Source organism: Diadema antillarum, unplaced genomic scaffold (genome assembly GCF_040938485.1).
Source record: "Diadema antillarum isolate AM-2024a unplaced genomic scaffold, OU_Dant_1.0 seq00000413_RagTag, whole genome shotgun sequence".
Classification (NCBI taxonomy): Eukaryota; Metazoa; Echinodermata; class Echinoidea; order Diadematoida; family Diadematidae; genus Diadema; species Diadema antillarum.
In genome coordinates this window covers 1138457-1160176 of record NW_027271399.1, presented here as the reverse complement: position 1 = coordinate 1160176, position 21720 = coordinate 1138457, and the positions used below count along the sequence as shown (strand labels likewise).

General features: G+C 38.4%; 1 protein-coding gene across 1 annotated transcript; it reads right to left on the bottom strand.

Annotated features, from left to right (window-relative positions):
- Positions 1-2535: 2535 nt before the first annotated feature.
- Positions 2536-20309, bottom strand: LOC139732309 (ZP domain-containing protein-like). Its single transcript, XM_071643178.1, has 5 exons — positions 19990-20309; positions 19242-19359; positions 17170-17380; positions 16559-16724; positions 2536-2701 (listed from the first exon to the last, which is right to left on the bottom strand). The coding sequence occupies exons 1-5, from the start codon at positions 20307-20309 to the stop codon at positions 2536-2538; spliced, it is 981 nt and encodes a 326-aa protein (XP_071499279.1).
- Between the last annotated feature and the right edge of the window lie 1411 nt (positions 20310-21720).

The window sequence follows — 21720 nt, the reverse complement described above, 5'->3', positions numbered from 1 at the left end:
ATTATTCTTAGTAGTAGTAGAAGTAGTAGCAGTAGTAGTATCATGGTAACATAATGATAGGATGGCAAGCTCAGTATGAGCGTGTCTACCAAGGGAAGCCTTTTCATTGTTACCACTGTGTTACCGCGAGGGCCCTATATCCTATCCATTACCATGGCATTACCAGGTGTCCTAACTAATACACATGGGTCAAGAGGGACATCTTGGGCAAACCATCTTGTCAAAGGATGAACACACACTGGGGGCAGGATTTGAACTTAAACCTCTTGTTTACACACCCAGAGCCTTATCCGCAACGGAGGGGTGCTTACCACAATCAGTTGATATCGCTATTACCCAATTATTCACGAACGCACGTTCATCCTGGTACCATGGTTTAAGGTGTCTGGTTAGACAACAGCAACAACAAAGAAAAGAGTGTGCTAATGAAGTATTGTTTGACTTTAACCATCGATACGTGCACCCGGTCCAGCTATTCTTAAACGTTGCAATTCTTCCGAGAATAATAATGAAAGATAACGTAACTCCGCGAGCACGGGAAAGATGGAAAACTTAAATCGGGAAGAGAGGAGGGGTTTTCCCTATTAAAGATCCTGTAGCGTTGGGAAATATGATGGCCTGACAAAATCAATCTCCATTCGCTGCCCACCAGGGTACATTCGAAAAGCACGAATAACGCCTGAAAGCCATAAGTCAGCGAAAAAAGAAATGTTCATCGAAATGTACTCTCATGGGAGAAGGTCAACTCCAATCAAGATTTTTCGACTCTGTGTGTACTTTACATGGAGAAACGTGATAAAACGGTGCACAATTCGTTACAGTGACTCTTGAATACATCCGGGACAGGCAAGCCTTCTAACTTATGTCATCTATCTACTAACCCTTTGCACCAATACAAAATTAGGTCAAATCGTAAGCTGGCTCTTTCAACTGGTTCAGCCTTTAGAGATGAATGTAATTCTCCAAGTACATTATATGGATTTTGGATCATTAATATCAACATGGTAATCAAAAGAAAACTAGCGATGGACGATATAAAAATGTGCTGATAATGAATATGATCTTCACCATTGTAAAAATGATGGCGACAATACATTATAATGGTGATTGAACAATTTAGTACACATACTCAAAATATGGTGCTCTCAGTCTTATCATCTAATAAGCGTTGTCAGGTGGCGTATACTCCTCTGTCAAGAGGCATGATTATAGTGACTTAAAGACCCGGGTATATGGCCATGGTCACAACTCAGAGCGGCGACCGACCAATTTGCACCCTGCCCGGTTGCGGCTGGAATTTTGGCACTGCCCAGCGATTTTTGGAGATGTCGAGCGGACTGTAAAACCACAGCGATGCCCGACCGATGCCCTGTCGATTTCCCGTCGGTCGGCGGTCGATTTTAGGTAAAAATTTGGGGAAATGATCTTCTCCGCGCAGAGTCCGAGCAGTCATGATGCCCGACAGGCAACTGGAAGATCTCCCACCGGCCACTGGCCGATTTGTCCGAAATCGCTCGGCGACCGGCCGGTAATCGACGGATCATCTGCCGGTATCCCACGGATCATCCGCCGGTATCCCGCAGGCTTAACGGTGGCGGTCCGCCGGTTTCTGCCGGAAATTTTTAACGAGCTACTATAGGTACACGTGGCTGGGACAACAACAACAACGGTTTTGCTTTCCATCTAACAGGGCAATGAGGTCTACGATGCTCCTAATTCTACCTCACCGACCGCGACAGCGAAGTTCACAAGCAGGGTCATTTTATGAAAACAGGAATACATGAAAATCTGTATGGAAAGTAACACATAACTTCCCTACCACCCTATCCTTCTCAAAATAGAGTTTAATTCGCAATCAAGATTTAGAAGTTAATGCCAAAAGCTTAACGTATATTAAACCCTTACAGTTACTGTTGTGTGTTGTATGATTAGAATTATTGTGTTGATATTTTGAATGTTATAGTTTTCAAAATATGCTTTAGTTATAGTATTGTAAAATGGTAAGAGATGATCACTGCAAAGCGCACAGGGAACATTTGTTTGTTATATTATGATCCATAAAGAAGCTTGGTTATTAATTAATAAAGATGAAACTCGAAGTAAAAGCTGTAAGAATTGAAATATAAACTTTCAACCTGAGCTATGTAAAACCAGCAATAAAACAGGTAGAGCTGAAAGGAGGAAAACCCAAGATGGAAAAAATAAACTGTGATCACTCGTATATTATGTTCCCAAACATCTTTGCTTGCTACTGTATTTCTTATTTTTACATTCATTTTCTATTCGTATTCATTTCCATGTTTTCATTCATCTTTTTTTTTTTGTTCATTCATTACTTTTTCATGCAATTAGCATAAACCGAAGACTTGGTCCCCAGTGCCCGGGCGGTTGCTGCTCGGACATGTCGGACACCTAGCGTATTTTGGGCAGCGAGTGAAAACTGGTCGGTCGCCCCTGCATTTTCAACTCCGCGTTAAAACTTCAGCGGCGACCGACCGCTGCGCCCGCCCCCCCCCCCCCCGAAAAAAAAAAAAGTCAGTGGTGCCCGGTCGGTCGCTGGTTGGTCACCGGTCGGTGCCCGACCGACATGGCTAAAAACTCGCCGACCGGCCGCCGAGCAGACTGATTTGGGAGGTCACGGAGGTTGTGACCATGGGGCGACATGGGCAGTCCGAATGAATCGATCTCCATTTGCTGCTCACTGGGGTACATTCGAATACCACGAAATATTGCCCGTCAGCGAATAGCTGCATTGACGCGTGACTCAAGTCGAGATTCTTCGACTGTGTGTGTATAGTTACATAGTTCAAAGTTTAAAGTTCAAATCCATTTCGATGTAAAACAGCTTTTAGCTGATCGTTTTTATCCTGTATAAATATGTTTCAATAAATAAATGAATAAATAATAGACAGAGAAAATTATATACAATGCATAGGCAGAACAAATTTCTAACAATTGAAGGGGTCGGTGCAATATAGTGCTAACCCACACTTTTGTCAAAATTGAGTTACATGCATTTTCATGATCCTTATCCTTCACTCTAACCTCCGTGAAAACATCATATTTGAATTCAACCAATAAGATTGTAAAAGATGCACGCATTCATGTTTTATTAATGTACAATGTATGGACTTTCCAAACATTCAGCAGCGATTATCCATTGTGTGGGTTAGCGCTATATTGCACCGACCCCTTCAATTGTATTTTTAACAATATGAATTGAAAAATACATATGATAATGAGTAACAAAATGAAGAAAACATAGGGCCTTATTGTATTCTTTTATATAAATTTTATGCAAAGTAAATAAGGATGGGAAAGAAAATGGAGAGTCCCACTAAAAGACGAAGCTTGTATGATATGGACCCTAAGAAGATCTTATGTCAGAAGATGAAGAGATCCGTGACAAGGCTGTTGGAAAAAAGAAGCAATCATAATGGGGATTGTAGAATAAATATCCGAACCGGATCGGCCTTCCTACTTCGGAGAAATCCCAGACTAGTAGATCTTGAAAGAGGTGATTAAACATCTTGTTCATGAATACGAACAGGCGATATACCCATAATACGGGAGAAGACTCACCAAACATGAGGGATTCAGCTAAGGTCGGAAAGATTGATAAAGAAAACCAATCTTGTCGACAATCTGCGGAAAGGTAGGCGATCAGTTCAAAAGTTACGAATGCTCGCAGTTTTCCTCTACAACTATAAAAGATCGCTTACGTGAATAGTGGGAAGCAAATATAGATGAATTTCACGAAAAAAGAATGTTCAATGTTTCTAAAGCCACATTCTGTTGACCAGTTTTGTTAATGGGATATGATAAGCAATTGGTATTCCCCATAGCTGCTGGAGGAGCTTGATTAACGGTCTTCCTGTGCCCTATAAAATTGAATACTTAATTTCTGTAGAAGCAAAGCATATTCTTTTTTTTACCTACTTACGTATCAATTAGAGCAGGATTTTTTTCAGATGTCATATTTTGAGAATGCTGCACATGGAATTACCAAACATGATACTTTTCGAATGGATAACTGCATAACTCATTGTATTTATTAACAACCTGACTTCATTCGTGGGATTGACTCATGTCTGAGTATTCCTGTTCACCACTCCCACGGTGAGTTCATAGCACTATCTAACTTAACACAGCGCCCCACCTGTCTGCCTTTACTCGCTGGTTATGGAAACGGTAATGATAATGCATGTAAATGAGTATATATAATAATCTTGAATTACCTTATTCGCAGCTGGTAATACACATTCATGGCAAATATCAGCGTAACCTGTATAGTAGCTCGTAAACTTTGTTTCAGTCATGTGGCAAAATGAAAACATGATATTTTTATATTTTTACTGTGTATTTGGGCAAAGACAGCATTTAAAAGAATAGATAAACATGGCAATTTGTCAATGGATTTTGTTTATTTTATAAGATGCCATTTTTTTATCATTGATGTGTTTGATGTAAGAAGATGTAAATTCATATCATTAACATCACTTGTGCGAACTGAAGATAGCATAGCAATGCCACGATAAAGACACTGTTCATTTTTAAGCGCTGATGGCGGGCAGACATGTTTTGTTACGTGCCGAGATGGATAGTTTCTCAAAAATAAAGAGAGAGAGAGGGAGAGGGAGGAGATCACTGATTTACAAAATAAAACTAATAAGAATCAATCAATCTTCAGCTAAGAATCAGAAGGGTGCTGTAACGTTCTAAAATTTTGAGCATTAATAAGAATGAAACGATTAATTTTCATGTAAAAAGTTTTGATCGAAAGTGTGTGCGTTTATAACATTATAATATAAGGATTTTTGCAATTAAACGGTAAAATAGTGATTTTAATTTTCAATATTCTACTAAGAATGAAGATAATACAAAACTAACACCACAATAAGTATACAAATATATAGGCCTACATTATATATATATATATATATATATATATATATATATATATATATATATATAATTATATATATACATAATGGGCATCGAGCTCTACAATGTGATACCTATAGCTCGGTCTATGCGAAAAAGCCTAGACTTTGGTTGTCAGCCACCGCAATGTATTTCTATCGCACCCCCTGCTGTAGGTGAGTTCAAGGAGCATTCCTCTCACTCTCTCACACACACCCTCTCCCTCTCCCTCATTTTCTCTCCCTCTCTGTCTGTCTGTCAGTCTGTCCCTGTCTGTTTGTCTGTCTCTTTCTCCCTCTCTATTCGGGGATTTTTAGCTAAAAACAGTAGTATACAGCACAGCTGTATGATAATTATGTACTAGATAGCTTTGATACATCTGTTTGCTAAAAGCTATAAAGATGTAATAAGAAATACTCGTATCTGATCAAGAGCGATCACACACATTTGGAACTGTTCTCAGATTTGTGGATGCAGTGGTGGCAAAACAATGATATAGCATGTCATCACATCACTCGCAAGGAGCTGGAATAGCTGAGGTTAGAGGGCGCTATTTCCTTCACTCGTCAGGAACGTATTACTTGACATAATACCTTGCCAATAGCTAGGAAAAAAAAAACATTCAAAATCTTCCTACGCATTTATTCACCATCACCTTTAAATTTCATGTCACCACTAATGGTAATGTTAAACACATTCTATGACTATATTATGAATGCCAACATTAAAGTATTGAGAAAGCAAAGTATATAGTCACATGAACAGAGAAGTGATTTGAAGTCTGTCTAATATAAAAAGAAATACAAAAACAATGACCGTGTGCCACGGTGTAAACCCCTATGTGCTATTTGTTTCTGGGATGATCACTTTTGGAAAACATTCAGCTTTTCAAAGATATAATTATGTACAACATCAAGGTTATGTTATACAAATATGTATGTTAGGTATGCAGGATGCAAATTTGCAGAGAAAATTCTGAGTTGTCCTATCATGTAAATGTCATAATAAAGTTATGATTATTATTCTTAACTCTGTAAATGACCAACATATCTTTCTTTGAAAGGCATTACTTTTGCACATATGTCCATAATGCATATCTGAGTTGGAATTCGTTTTAAAAATTTTCTGGAACACGGCTTTTCAACCACTACGCAGCGCAACCCAGATGAGGAATGCAGTCCAAAGTGAAGCCTAAATCATCGTACTGTGGTATTTTGGCGATCTTTTGATCGGTTTGTGCTGGTTTGTGCGTCTGAGGCACATTAATCTTAGGGTAATTGTTAGTTCATTGTGTTATGTTTATGTGTTCAAAACGTTCATTGTAACAAGAATCCCTCTCCTTTTCCTTCTCTATTCTTCCCTGCTCCTCTTTCCTCGTTCTTCGTTGTCCAGTATCTGTCTAAGTGCATTTCCTCAAGTTCTGTTATTTCTGTGTTTTGTGTTGTTATTGTTGTTGTTGTCGTTATGGGATTTTTTTTGTGGCCGATTGCATATCTTCTTTTCCGTTCAATTTTACTGGCATACCTGGCCCTATAGTGTCTGTGCCATAAATGTGATATGTTATATAGTTTATATGTTTGCATTCTAAAATCCTACTACGTATTGTCCATAGTATCAGCATCATATATCAATGAGTAAATGTACAATATAGAAGAATTCAAATGCATGGAATGTTTTATTGGTATAACAAATTGGTGCTGTTGTGGTCTTGTTCAAGTGTTCCACGTTTTACAAGCTTGGCTTCTTTAGTGGAACACTGTTTTCCATCGTTGTTATTATTTACTAATTTTTTTTTTTGCCATGGCAAACTGCATTGTTTCTTTTTTATGACGTCACTCGTGCATATGCTTTATATTGTATTTGAACAAAAAAAATTCTCTATCAGACGAATGTAAGACAAAATGAAAAAAATTGTACCACTTTGGACACTGGCGTAGCCAGGGGGGGGGGGGCGATGGGGGCGGTCGCCCCCCCCCCCCCCCCCCCTAAGATTTGGACCGGGGATTTGGGAGGCGGAAAAAAAAATGCGTGTATACTGTATGCATGCACATACATTTCACTCAAAGTGTGCACCAGATCGTTGAATTTCAATTCAAAATATGCAAAATCTCTCGTGCTTGGGAGGGGGTATCCCCCCTCCCAAACCCTCCCCCTCTGTGCCTCTTTCCCTAGCTAAGTACACTTTTTAGATTTACAAAAAATTCTGAATAATTCTGAGTGCACAAGACGTATCACTTATATTCCGAAAACTGAAGGTTCCCTCATGTATAAGGGGAATTTCCCCTTTTAATCGACCCTTTCCTCCCTCAGCCCCCCCCCCCCATCAAGTTTTTTTTTTTTTTTTTTTGGTGATTTCCCAAATGTTGATTCCATCAAATATGCGTATACGAGATATCTCAATTTCAACCTTAAAAAGATAAAAGCTCCATGGGAAGGGAAGGGTGGAGATAACACTCGCCCATGCCTTCTCCCTGCTCGCCCCCTGCCATGCAAAGAAGTAGACTGTGGCTATACCCAGATCGCTTTATTTCAATTCTAAAAACGAAAAAGCTCCGCGAGCGGGAGGGGAAATCCCCCTTCCCCTAAGCTCTACCTCACTAGACTTTATACATACGCACAGATGGTGCACATTCGGAATAAGAGCTAAATTCCGTGATTTTAACACTTCGATGAAAAAGTATCGCACCAAAAATTTGCACCAGATCGCGGAATTTCAGGTCTGAAAACGCAAAATCACCTTCGTGTGGGAGGGGATATGCCCCTATCTACACCCTCGTGTGCACGCTTTTTCTGTTTGATTGCTGAACAGACAGCGTTCATGATATTCAGTGTAAGAATTAATACAAGAAGACTAGTGTATTCATATTATACCATTTCATAGGCAAATTGTTCAATAATAATCTACACTAAAATATACTGCAACCTTAAACAAGTGGGACTGTTTCAACTCGTTAAAACACGCAAAAACATGCATCAAATTGCACCATTTGCAACATCAAAACGCAAAAAGTTCTCACCGTGGGAGGGGGACACCCCCTCCCACACCCTCCCCTACCCCCTCGCTCGCTCCGCTCGCTCGGGTTCAGTCGCGTTCATGATATTCAATGAAAAGAATTGATACAAGAAGTGTATTTGAATTATACCATTTTAGAGGCAAATTGTAGCATTAAAGAGTTCTCCACTGTACATTAAACAGTTCTGCTAATTTATCCAATCAGTTGTTAAATCCGTTTGTACTAATAACATGGTATAGTTCATTACATCGGCAATGATTTCTTTGCCATGCCTTTTTTAACCAATCATTATCATACTGTAATAGTGCTGTAATTTGTCACATGACTTTACAAATTTAATGTAAGTGTTTTTCTTTTTCTTTTTTCACATATTCATGGATCAGGCAGGCGTGAGCTCTACGAATGATTACTATGATAAGATTCAAAGATATATTTCTTATTTCTGGTTTTCCATGTGTAGCATTTGCTATTTGAAGAAATACACCCGTATGCGCCTAATGTTTTTTTTTTTTTTATATCTCACTTCTTTTAATATGAATTCTGGTTCTCTGGAAGGTGCTGGAACCCTCGTTTACAACATCCAAATATCCTGGAATGTTTGAAATGATTTCATTTGTAACGTTATTTTGTAATATTTTGGTGTTTCTACACAATCTCCATTTTCACTTGTGCAACGTATCCCTTGACTTGTTTGCATATCTGTTTTTATTGCTCGTCCCCCCCCCCACCCCCATGAATATGAAAAGGAGAGTGTAATCAAATTGTTGTGTGCGATCTTTCCAGTACTTTATGTCTCGTAAACTATTCATTTATTTAGAAAATACTTGTATAATGTTCGCCGTCAATTATACCAGCAGACATATAATTTATGTCAAACATAATCATAAGTGCAATAACAACCCAATCTATGGTTGAACTATGCCATTTGGTGAATTGGGTTTCTTTAAACCTTGCAAGCTATCTGAAAACCACTTCATTTAAGCTTTCATGCTCAATGTGTATTTTCTTTTAATTTTCTTTTCAAGTTGATGAGTCCACCGTCGAGATCATGCAAATGAGCTTTAAAAATGAAGCCTTCTGCACGCTTGTTTGTTTGTTTGTTTTTCAGTTTGTAATCATATGAATCTCTCCACTTTGTTGAGATTATGGAACGATATCTATTTTATATATTGGGTTTTACCTTTAACCATTCCTATTTCTATCCTACATCACATCAGGCATGCAATCATTCTTGTTTGTTTGGAAAATGGGCAGCTCTAAACAAAACCTGATTTATCGTATCTAGGATCATACACGTTAAAGTCGTAAAAGTTGAAACACGGGGAATGGGAACTCCGCCCTCACATAGTTTTGGTAACAGTCCTTGGCGCTGAGCCTATGAGCTGGTGGCGAGCTGGTGCGAGCTGGTGCGAGCTGTATGGGGCGCCAAGTGTCGCATGGCCTAATTCTTTCTGAAATCAGTTATTTCGTAACGAAATGTTATCATTAATGAAATGAAATGAAATCACAACGAAATGGAAATCCCGACGACGAAACGACCATTTCGTTTACATAATGTGAAAAGATTATTTCGTTACGAAATGATTGAAATGATCGAACGATCGAAAGAGGCCATGCGACACTTGGCGCCCATACAGCTCGCACCAGGTCGCACAGTTGGCATTGGGCTTTTAGAGGGATAGACAGCAAGAAAGAAGAGGAGAGTTATCACGATTTCAGCTATTTTGACTAAGATAACATGATAATTCAACTACCATGTTTTCTGTCAATTTTCACCACCAATAGTTGTATAATTATTGTACAAATATTGTATATTGTATCGTATCGTATATAATATGTGTATACAATTGATTAGGGTACAAACTTAGAGAAAAAGTAAATCGCTCGAAAATTGTGCGCCAAAATAATTTGTTGGTAATGACAACATGAAGTTGGTTTCTGTTTTATATATGTTGATAAGGTAGTCCACGTGTTGGCAAGATAAAAAGATAAGTAACAAAACTGCAACAAAGTTCATGCTGTATTCACCAACGGTTTATTTCTTCACACGGTTTATTTCTTCACGGTTTATTTCTTCAGTGTGAAGAAATGAACCGTTGGTGAATACAGCATGAACTTTGTTGCAGTTTTGTTACTTATACATACATATATATATATATATATATATATATATAGAGAGAGAGAGAGAGAGAGAGAGAGAGAGAGAGAGAGAGTACAATATATAGTAGGATGGGAGGCGTTGCTTAATTAGTGACTTAGCTGGACAGTCTGTTTCGGCCGAAGCTTCGTCAGCAACCAAATCAGTTTCTTGTTATTTAAGTACAGTGTATTACAAGACATACGGCTCTGGTGCACCCAAGCAAGCAAACAAAAGATACAAAAGATACATGCACGTGGCTACTTTAATAACAGCACAATAAAGTTGATAATGACACTGGTACTGGGCTTTAACGTAAGGCGGGGGTAATATGGCTTAAATTGTTACATGTGGATGCGGGGGGGGGGGGGGGGGGGGGGATAACCAAGCTCTGCGAGGGAAAACTTTTTTCTTATGTTTACATGTTGAAATGAGTTCTGTTCTTGAGTTCAGACTTGAGTTCTTTTGTTTGCTTATGCAGAGCCGTATGTCTTACACTGTACTTTAACAAGTTTAATTTGGTTGCTGACGAGGCTTCGGCCGAAACAGACTGTCCAGCCAAGTCACTAATAAAGCAACGCCTTCCATCCTACTATATTATATTGTACTACATGGGCTCCTATATTATTAGTTGAGCACTGTCAGCCATATTGCAGTTCACACTCTACTTACGTGTATATATATATATATATATGTAGATATATATATATATATATATATATATATATATATATATATGATATTAAAGATAACATTCAAGCACCGACCCAAGGTTCTCTTGGCTCGCTTACCTATGTGCTATTATGAAGAGAGATTGTCATTTTTTATTAAATTCATGGTATAAGATTTAAGCTTAGAAATGAAATTGAACTTCAGAAATATTAGCGTAATTCACTTTCTTCATACATCGTCACTAAAAAAAAATACATGACATAATAGGTAGAACACAAAAATCATCGTCAGCAGCGATTTTAGCAAGCAAAGCAATTTTATTGCATTCAAGGCAGATCTCAAGTCTTCTCCACAGCTGCATGATTACGCGCTTATAAGTTTTTGGTTTTTTCTTCTTTTTTTTAATCCGAGTATGTTGTAAAATCCAGTAGTTTCTTTATGCCAATCGTTACAAGTTTTACGTTCGGTTTCACACCTTAGCATTGATAAGAAATATTTTTGATAAAATGAAAATTAAAAGTTCTTTTGAGATAACTCTTCAGCTATGTTCCCATATTGCAGTATGAATGGTAAGCGCAATACTGTAAAATATCTGTGAAAACATGATGAAATAACGAAAGCCATAATTATACACTATAGTTTCAGGCTCACTGCACACTAATGGGAGATCATATTGAGGTGGCTAACCTCATTGGCAGAAACAGAAACAAAGACAAAAAGAATTACGCTGTCAATGTGTGACAGGATCTGAGTAATCTAATAATTAATAATTGTAGAGAAATGCTTTTGATTAAGAACTATTGTTTCTACATAGTGACTCCGTTCCGTCTTCTTCCACTACTTTATTCAGATCTACGATCCAATGCTCACAAGTTCAACATCTTTTGATTATATTAATAATCATAATATCATACTGTATCACCACAAATAACAAAAAAGTTTACAATGCACTCTCAGCTTGTTCATGTCAATGGCGGCTTAATAACTTGCATTTGCAGACAACAATCTGTGTAACAAGCAAAGGAACTACAAGTCTATCACATAGTGATCCATGAGGCAGTCTGAATATACGTGATAATAATGCATGGTCTCACTTCAGGGGTTTTTTTTTTCCCTGTCTATAATATGCCGAGTCTGACAGCACGAGTAGCACGTACTTGACGTATATAGACTTTTGCTAAACAGACTCAAAGTAAATAATGCATGGTTATCAACATCCACACAATTGACAGAATTAAGTTTGGGTGACAATATCGATACTGGCGGATGATGAAGTCATGGTTTAAACGCTATTTAAACGTTATACTATTGGAAGAATAAAGTGGAGCGATAATATATTTTTGTAGAGACAAAGCAAAAAAAAAAACCCAACAGCGTAAAAATCAAAAGTAACTGTATATGATTGAGGAGACAAAAAACGCAAAGGATTATTGTAAGTATAATTCGACGAGCAAACAAGATTTGTCACATTACTAATTTTACACCCCCCCCCCCACCATTCAGTTACTTTTTGCAGATTGATGGGTTTCCAGTGTTCACATTGTACTTCTTTGATGGCCATGAGTTGTTGTTTTGTTTGTTTGTTTGTTTGTTTTTGTTGTTATTGTTTCCTGATTCAAGGCCTGTCCTTTCTTGCTCTTTAGGCCTATCAAGGGATGCACATATTCAATCAATAGTGGATAGGGTCTACACAAGTCTACATTGATAGATTTTAGTTTAACCAAAGAAAAAATACAACACGTCATAATTATTCTCCCATTCAATCCTGAATGTCAAACATATCTTCATGAAATTGAGTTACAAAAGTGTACAAAGCCACATCATTGCAGATAATGAATTTTAACGGAACGAAACATGATCTCAAAGTGTGTCGAAATACATCTGTTTCTGAGTATCTGCATACATTCCAAATATGTGTAATGGCGTACATGAAAACAAACCAAAGTAGAAAAGCAACTTGTTAGACATCCGCCAAGCAGCTACAATCATCCCGCCAATATTGTGATTTGCACCCTATTTTATAGTCCTGTACACTCGATTATTATTAGAATTGAACACCTATACATAGGCTATACTGGGTACATACTTTCAGAATTTATAGTGTTTGGGATGAAGAATAAGAATGTTTTCAAAATTGATCACAGCTCACATTGAATGAGGATGACGACAGAGAAAATTTACAAAAGAATGCATTATTGGGTGCTCAAAGAAGCAAAGCAAATGGAGAAAGCATGCAGGAATTCAAAACAGGTGGACATGTTGAGCAAGTGGTATTGTCTTGGAATTGGTTCGTGGCATTTGCTCCTGCGAGAATTGCTCCCATAAGATATCTATATTCTACCCACAAACATAATCCTATAACTCTAATCCTAATCCTTACATCAAACTAAATCTGAAATCCTATCACCACCCTAACCCTAACCCTAAGCCCTTGGAAAAAAAATAAGACCCGAGTAATAATTATTGTCTCTGAAGCAGCGATGCGGAATCGAAAGTACGAAAAGGGTGATTAAAAAGGATGTATATAGGATAAACATGAATTTCACTGATCACCATTTTGAATTGTAAGCTTACGTGTTATTTCCAATCTAGTGATTGTGTAATCATTACTGTTCTACACTAGCATTTCAAGCGACTTGTAGTATACTCAATAGGCGTTTTCACATTAGCCCGATGTTTCGAAATAGCGCGCTATTCTTCTGACTTGGTACATTAAAAAATATCTCGAGCTTGGATTTTTATCGGGCTGATGTGAAAACGCCTTATGTCAACTTAGCTCTATTCTGCGCGCTCGGAAGTGCAAAAGTAAAAACTGCTGTAATAATGATTTGAAGTGCAAAATACTCACAGATCATGGTTTAACAGGAAAAGAGTTCTATTTTAGCTAGATTATGTCAAAATCGTGTACTCTTTCTAACAAATAGTGAAAAATAACTCAATTATAACGGGTGCCCAAGAAATAAAGAAGGGAAAATCATTCAAATACGAAATCGTATCAAAATAATGCTAGAGCATTCAAGACACATCTTCACTTCCATGCATTAGAATAGGAGCTAAACTATATGTAATTGGTGTATAGTAATGTTATCACCATTTCACCGTCTTCCCTCCCCCTCCCCCACCCCATTCTTTCCAGGTTCTGAGAAGACGCCTCCTCTGGGGTTGGACCGTGGAAAGAACTGTCGCGCGCATGTGCATAATAACTTTTTTCTCTCTCTCCCTCCCTCCCTCTCTCTCTCTCTCTCTCTCTCTCTCTCTCTCTCTTAGGCCTAATAGCATCGTCATTTCAGCGTTCACGTCGTTCGCTATTGTACAGTATTTCCCCCCCCCCCAAAAAAAAAAAATACAATCAGATTTTTGCATTGAAAACTTCATATATGATTGACTGTCTAAATGCTACTTAAGAGTCTTCAAATAAAACATCTGAGCTATATATTGCAGAAAACCTCATTCAATTTGTCACAGAGTTGTCGCAGAGAAATGTGGATCTTTGGAAAGCATATCATGGGTCTGATTCTTCCAAAATTAGCCCTCATGGATGCCCTTGGTTGTTGGTAGTGCATAATGTCGTGTGTACACGATGGACAGAACTTGGAGGGAAGGGATTCCTGACATGCTCTACGAAATTCCTCATTTCTCTTTGAAAACTGTAGCAAATCGGATGGGGTTTACAGCAAGATGTGGATAAGAAGTTATAGTTTCATACCCTGAAATTCTATTTGGATTGATTCACTATTTCTAAAGTTAACATTGCGGAGGGTCCCATTGTATTTTTTTGGGGGGACATACGGTACACTGCAGGTACATGTACTGCATGCGCTGCCAATGTCTAGGGTTCAGTATACACACCAGTACGTGACGTAACACGAGTTCTTCTTTTATGCAATCTGGAGTAAGTTAGTCATGATTCTGTTTCCAGTGATCATTGAGTTTAGACTTTAAGGTGTTAACTGATGTTTGCCTCGACAGTATCAGCTCAAAGGCTATTCTAAGAATTTACGGCTCTCTGAAAGAGTTTAACCTCTTACTGGTGCGACACCTTCTTATATTATACAACTTAACTTATGACATATACAGCTTGATCATTGATCATGTCGATAACAAAGAATATAGGTGGATCGAAATCTTCCATATCGTGAAAATGTGCGAAGACCTCAATCATATTCGCATGTTCACGTCTAGGGATGGAATCCGCAAAGACTCGGGTCTCTCAGAATTTGACAATGATCTATTTTCAGATGCCAACTTTGTTGCTCTCCTCTGAACCAATTCAAGCTCATTTGCATCACTCTTTGTAAGTACATTCCAAACACAAGAACAATATTTCAAGAGCGGTCTGATCGGGGCCTTAGCAAACACTTCCTAAGTCAGGTGAGTCAAAAATAGTCCTTTTGATCAGACCAAGTAGTTTGGAGCAAACCAAGTACATTATTTACTTTGATGGCGACTTTTTTGTTCTTAGAGAGTAAATTAAGTTTATGAGAAAAACATATATCAATATCCTTTTTTTTTTTCTTTTCTTTTTTTTTGCTAATTGATAATTGATAACCTCAAGAAACAGTGTGTGGCACAGAAAGCGAATTTGAGCGAATGCTATATCAAATGTGACCCTGCACCTCAAAACAAACAAAAAGTCGACAGACATGAATTTTTAGTTAAGACAATATTCTGAAAGAGCAGACTTTAAGCTTTGAAATCATGTATAACTCAAATCAAATGGACTCTCCTAACCTATCTAAATATTGGAAAGAAAGCACAAACTCAGGAAAAGCGTGAACTGAGAAAAGAGGCTCTGAAGTACAGTGTGTATTCAGGCGCTTGATCTTTACCAACCGTGCTGGCTGTGCGATGAATGGGACAAAAAACAGGAAGTAAGCCACCAGAGTAACAACAATGGAGATATTATCAGATTAAACTGAAATTAAGCACATCTCATTAACACATTCTGTCCATAATTAAATGCCAACTTTCAGAGCAGTAGCACTATCCTTTCTAAAGTTATTAGAGTTGAAAGTGAAGAGTGTGTACAAGGTTTTTCAGAAATGAAAAAGGGATTCTAAAGACACACCTAATCACACTATTCTGCCAAAAATGTTTGAGATAAACTGCTAAAAAAACACACTTTCCTGCCCGTTTTATGATACCAAATTTCAGCATAATGTAAAAGAAGACCCGCTCTTTCAGAAAATATGGAAAAGTCAAGTTCGGCTAGGTTGACCATTTCACTTATTTTCAGTCCTCACGCAAAATCAGTGCGTGCGACTTTATGTTCGTTTTGAGGTGCACGGTCACAAATATATCATTAATTTCAAAACGCTTGAGCGTGCTGTTAAATGCTTATTCAGCCATGTAATTTCGTAGGCGTTGTAACGAAGCACACTTCCCGTGCTTTTCTTTCGTAATAAGTAAGATTATCAGAAAGGACTTCGTTATTACAAGAAGTTGTCTAAAAGCATGTCCGTTGTCAGGGAACTAAGCACCTTAAATTTTTATAATGACAATGATATTGGGACGTAAATTTTAGCTCGTTTGAACGAAGTTTCGTTACAAGTATGTTCGTTGTAACGGGATCGCGTTGCATAATAGTCCCGTGTGTAGTAAGTCGTAAACTACAAAGCGTTATTAAAACCTTCTCTGTAGATGAATTGCAGAGAGAAGAAATAGTTTGAGGGTTGCGCAGCACTACCCCCTCCCCCACCACATACACACGTCTAAAAGTAACCAAAACACAACGCAAAAAAAAACCACCAAATTATATATTGATGTGATATATGCTGTTTGCTCTGGGGTGACCGCAGGCGTCAGGGTTTACTTTCCAATGAGACCCACGCCTTCCTCTTCGTCTGTTTTTCCGCTGCCAGGGTTTCCGCTAAGTTTTCTTAACGTCAGGACCAAGGCTGCGAGTAGGACGATGATAACGGCACCCATAGCCAACACGGCGGCGCCCCACAGCGGCGACGTCCATGGCTGAACGTCACCTGTGTAACGATCATCCCAGAAAAAAAAAAACAGTCATAGACATAGCAAAAACACATTTTCATGGTTTTCGTGAGCTGCAATAATTTCTGTTTTCGATGAACATTAACTTGCTTTGTATGGTACTCTTGGTCTCGCTTGTATTCATGGCACTTCATATCATCAAGTGAAGTTCATATAAACCATAGTGTCATTTCAAATGTCGATGTCAATAGACCATAGTCGATATTCAACAATGAAATAATTACGTAAAATAACAGAAATTTGTCAACTTTATTCCACTGATGGATTCGCATGACTAACGGTACATTTAAAGAGTTAAGTGTGTGTTTTTGTTGTTGTTTTGTTTTGTTTTGTTTTGTTTTGTTTTTGTTTTTGTTTTTGTTTTTTGTTGTTTTTTTGGAGGGGGGAGTAAAACTTTGATATGAGCAGATCGTTGACACATACCATGATAATCAGATTCGATCCAGGAGCTTTGGGTATCCCGTGCAATGCGTATGGGACCGCTAGTCACCCGCTGTATGGGCAGAGGTGGGGGTGCATATTCCGTCTCACGCCTGCGTCTGTTCGAAGTCTTGTAGGCAGAATTATATGCTTCCTTGCATTTAGAATCTTCATCGTCTCTATCACAGACGTACACATCACAGTGGATGAATATCTGTGTGTGGATTTTAAAAAGAAGCGAAATTTGTCACAATTTTGCTGCTAAAAAAAGTTGAAGGTTTTGTCATTGAACTGGAGAAGGACATCTCATTTTTTTTTCTCAACAGTTTCCATGGTACCATAATAGTGAATGAATTTTCATCATGTTTGAAAGGGTGATGTCTCGATGTTGTGTAAAACTAGGTAGATAGATAGATAGATAGATAGATAGACAGACATATAGATAGATAGATAAATAGATAGATAGATACATACATACATACATACATACATACATACAGACAGACATACATACATACACACATAGATACTGGATAGTGGTATATTCCGGTCAAACAAAATTAGTAAATAGCAGCCCAAGGCTTAATTGCGCGCAATTTTTATGTATGAACGCGATACAATAGTTCTACATTCAACATTATTCACATACGGGCCTTAGCTACAAAGATTGATGATGCAATTCTATTTTGAAATACCATTTTAAATCAAAGGTTTATTGCACATAGAGAGTTGCAACTGAAAATTAAATTGAGTAATTGGGGTGCACAGAAAATGTATAATAAAACCTGTGACAAAATCAATAAAAACGTAAATGGGTGTTGACTGCACATTGTACATATGTATATTGTGTAATGTTATTATACAAGAGAGATTATGGGCAGGTTGCACAATTTTTCATTATCGAGTTGAATCTGCAGTATAAGTTCCCCAAAGTTACGCGTCATTCACAAAATCACTTTGATAAGTAAGAGAAACAGAATTCAAGGCATGAAAATAAGATACCCAAAATTTGTATTTAAAAAAATCGTTGGTTTCCGTGATGCGCTATGCGAGCCCTGCTTCACACAATTACCAAATCTATATTATTTATATATTATTTCAAGAGGCAACTGCAGCACTGTACAACTGCGGCGAAATTTAAGTTTGCACGTCACTATAGTCTGACGCCCACGAGTCATACAACAGACGCGTCATTCAGTCCACAAGTCATAAAGCTCACGAGCTCGACACACTAGGCAAAGAAGGCCCACGAGTCCTACAATCATTGTATTACTGGGCTTAATGTACGCAGTGTCGATCTCGTGGGCCATTTATGCCTAGTGTCGCACTCTTGGGGATTGTTTGCATGGTGAGGGACCCATGGACTTTATTTTTTATCATTATTTACTTTATTCATTTTATTTGTTATTTTGTTTTGTTTTGTCTTGTTTTTGTTTTTGTTTTTGCTTTTGTTTTTGTTTTTGTATTTTTTGTATTTTTTGAGGGGGCCTATCAAGTCTCGAACTCGTGGACTACTTTTTTTTCACATGCACAGTCATAACTGAGGAAGGGAAATATCGCGAGATTGATATGACGCAAAGACAACGCTTTATAAGAAAATTCCCACAAATTATCAACATGGCCATCTCCTTGATTTGAATCCTGTAAAAAGAATACTTCGCCTCATGGTTGACAACCGGGTTCATGAAAATTAACTTTTTAGTATCTTTATTCTATAGTTCGTTGATGTTTTCGGGATATGCAGTACAAATTGATTCTATGTGTCCAAAAAGTCACTTAGTTTGAGTCCACTATGTAACTACTGCTTTCTGTATGTTGCATGTTATGATGAACGCTGTGTAACTTCAGACTGAATCCGTTGAGTTGACTATTTGCTTACTTTTAATATTCGTAATATCTACCTATGATTTCTTGTTGTTGTTGTTGTTTTTTTTTGCAGCTGGGTCATTGAGTACTATTCGTGATTGCTCGTAATGTTTCATGTCTGAATCCTTCGTAAAAAGAGAAAGTGGAAATCAATATGAATCGCAACGCAACTTGAAGTTCCACAAGAAAATGACTAGATACTGACTTACTACTTGATCAGCATTGCCTGCCAGGAAACGGAATGCTCGGGTCTTGACTCTGACAGTGGTAATGGATTCAGTGTATGGGCACACTACTTCAGTTTCTTCCTCACCATCTGCCACGGCCCTGAGAAAGTGCAATGACAGAAGAGAATTACATTATGAGTATGACAATGACAACAAGCAACCGATACTCCCCTTGGACTATCAAACATGTTTTTAATTACTACACAAAAAAAAACATATGTGCAAAGGTGTGCAAGATTATTTTTAGCCATTCGCTTGTCAGGGAAACTATTTCTGAACGCTTTGATCCCTTGAAGTAACAGCTTGCTTCCTATTCACCTACATCAGTTCTTACTTTGGACGAAAATACAAATAATGGAAGAAACAAATAACGTTAGACAAGGGCGTGAGAGTATCTTCATTACTTGAATTCCACTTTTTCCCCCAGTAACGCATATTTTCCATAAATCCATCCAAGGTATATTCTGGTTTAAGACGAATTCAATGCACATTCATGTTAACATGATTCATATCTACGTTTCAGTTTTTCTTTAAAACACATACATTGCTAACTCCGTGAAATACAAAACTTCGGACGCATTTATCAAGTAGAAAACACACCATCGAAGTCACTGATAATTCTATTGGAAATTGAGTAAACATTTAACCGATATCTAATCACAGATAGAATAAAACAAGAAGAACAACAAGTTAGATATGCTTTGGAGATCATTGCATTCTCCCTGCTTACCAGTCTTTAATGAAGTCGTAATGATGTGATCCCTCCACGTCGTAGTTTACACCGAGTGTTGCTCTGCACGACTGAATCGACAGATCCAAGTGAATGTCCTCTATTACCACCGCGAAGTAGAGAAAGTCATTCAGACGGACGACCACTGGAAGCACAACGAAAGGGTTGGTGTACTCGGGACCAGGGTAAAACTTCAGGATTGGCATCAGTACTCCCGTGTCTTCCAGGTTGCGGTCGATAATGTAATCCTTGGATAGTTTGTACCAAGTCGCAGTTAAAGTGGTGTTGCGGGGGTACTTGCATGTAAGGTTGAAGGACATTTTCTTCTCACGAGTTATCGGTCCGTAAGGAATATGTCTGATTCGTATTTTGACGATGTATATAATGTACTTGGCAGTCACCTGTGGGACAAGATCGTCAAATCAAGAAGCTCGTGTTATGTTTTTCATATATCCATGAGTCGTCCATAATAAAATCATACGGAAGAAAAGTTCCGCGGACAGACTGAGATGTAGAAAATGTCGAGTTTCCAATTTACAGGGTAGAAAGGAAAGAAAGAGCAATAATACACAGTACCTTCTACACACACACGCACATGGTTTCATACAATCAATTTCGACCCCCCCCCCTTCTCTCTCTCCCTCTCTCTCTCTCTCTCTCTCTCTCTCTACCTCTCTCTCATTCACTTGAGGAAAGACGACCATAAGGCCATAACACATCTTTCCGGGCAAGCTACGCGGGGTCGTTGCGATAAGGGATTTTCCAGCACGCAGGAGAATTTTCTGTGGGCGGAAAAGAGTGTTTGCGAGTTTCGCTCTTGTGTCTTAACTGGTAGACGCGTGCTTTTATTTGCGTGTATTTCGTGTGACCTGTGTAAGAGCTTTGAAACCGATCCGTTTTCTGTTACGAGCGACTTACGAGTACTGCGAAGTACCTGCCTTGGAGTTTCCTGCGACGTGCCGCTAGTAAGGGTCTCTTACTGGCGTTTTGCGTGTAACTCTGCGGACATACCCATGCGACTCACCCGGAACAAGTTTTGAGCATACCCAAGGCCTTGTCATACCTAAAGGCCGTGTCACACCTTTCCTGGCAAGCCTTGCGTGCGACTGGCAAAGAACAATTTTCACTACCCGAAGGTCCCCGGAATGAGCCGCACATGACAGTACCTAGCACGTATCTCACCCCTAGTCACCCGGAGGTGAGCCCGCAAATCTTTTTAATTAGGCCCTGTCACACGCTTTGCTAAGTCTCCCCGATTTACCATGCAAATGTTTTGTTTGAGGTAGAAAGGTGAGAGGCACATCAAAAGGAACGCAAAATGCATTATATGTTTTAAGGTCGGAAAGACGATCATCTGGGGGGGGGGGGGACTTCTCACCCCTCTGAGACAGGACAACAAGTCTTTCGGAAAAGGAAGATTTTCAGTCAGTTTACTATCATGGCTGTTGTAAGATTGTTGTAAATACTGAGAAAATGCAGAGATCTTTACAAAATGTATGAAAGCATGCACAATTAATTTATTAGTTGTAGGTTTTTTCCAGCAAAAAGGGCAGCCTTGATCAGATTCGTTTTCATGTGGCAATGAAGTATATTTGATGTGAATAGGCATCGGCTGAGATAAACTGTTGGATATTCATAGGTTAAACGTAATGAGTGCACTTTGAAGTGAAGATGAGACCATGGGTAGAAACTATCAAATCAACACCCATTACGCCAAGGTTCGAATAGCAT

Bases quoted from the DNA above. Each gene is read 5' to 3' on its own strand.
- LOC139732309 (XM_071643178.1), bottom strand. From the start codon at position 20,309: ATGTCCTTCAACCTTACATGCAAGTACCCCCGCAACACCACTTTAACT. The intron at 17,381-19,241 runs GTAAGTCAGTAT...ATCCACACACAG, and splicing joins CAGGCAATGCTGATCAAGTA to ATATTCATCCACTGTGATGT. The intron at 2,702-16,558 runs GTAAACCCTGAC...AATGTACCCCAG, and splicing joins GGCGTGGGTCTCATTGGAAA to TGAGCAGCAAATGGAGATCG.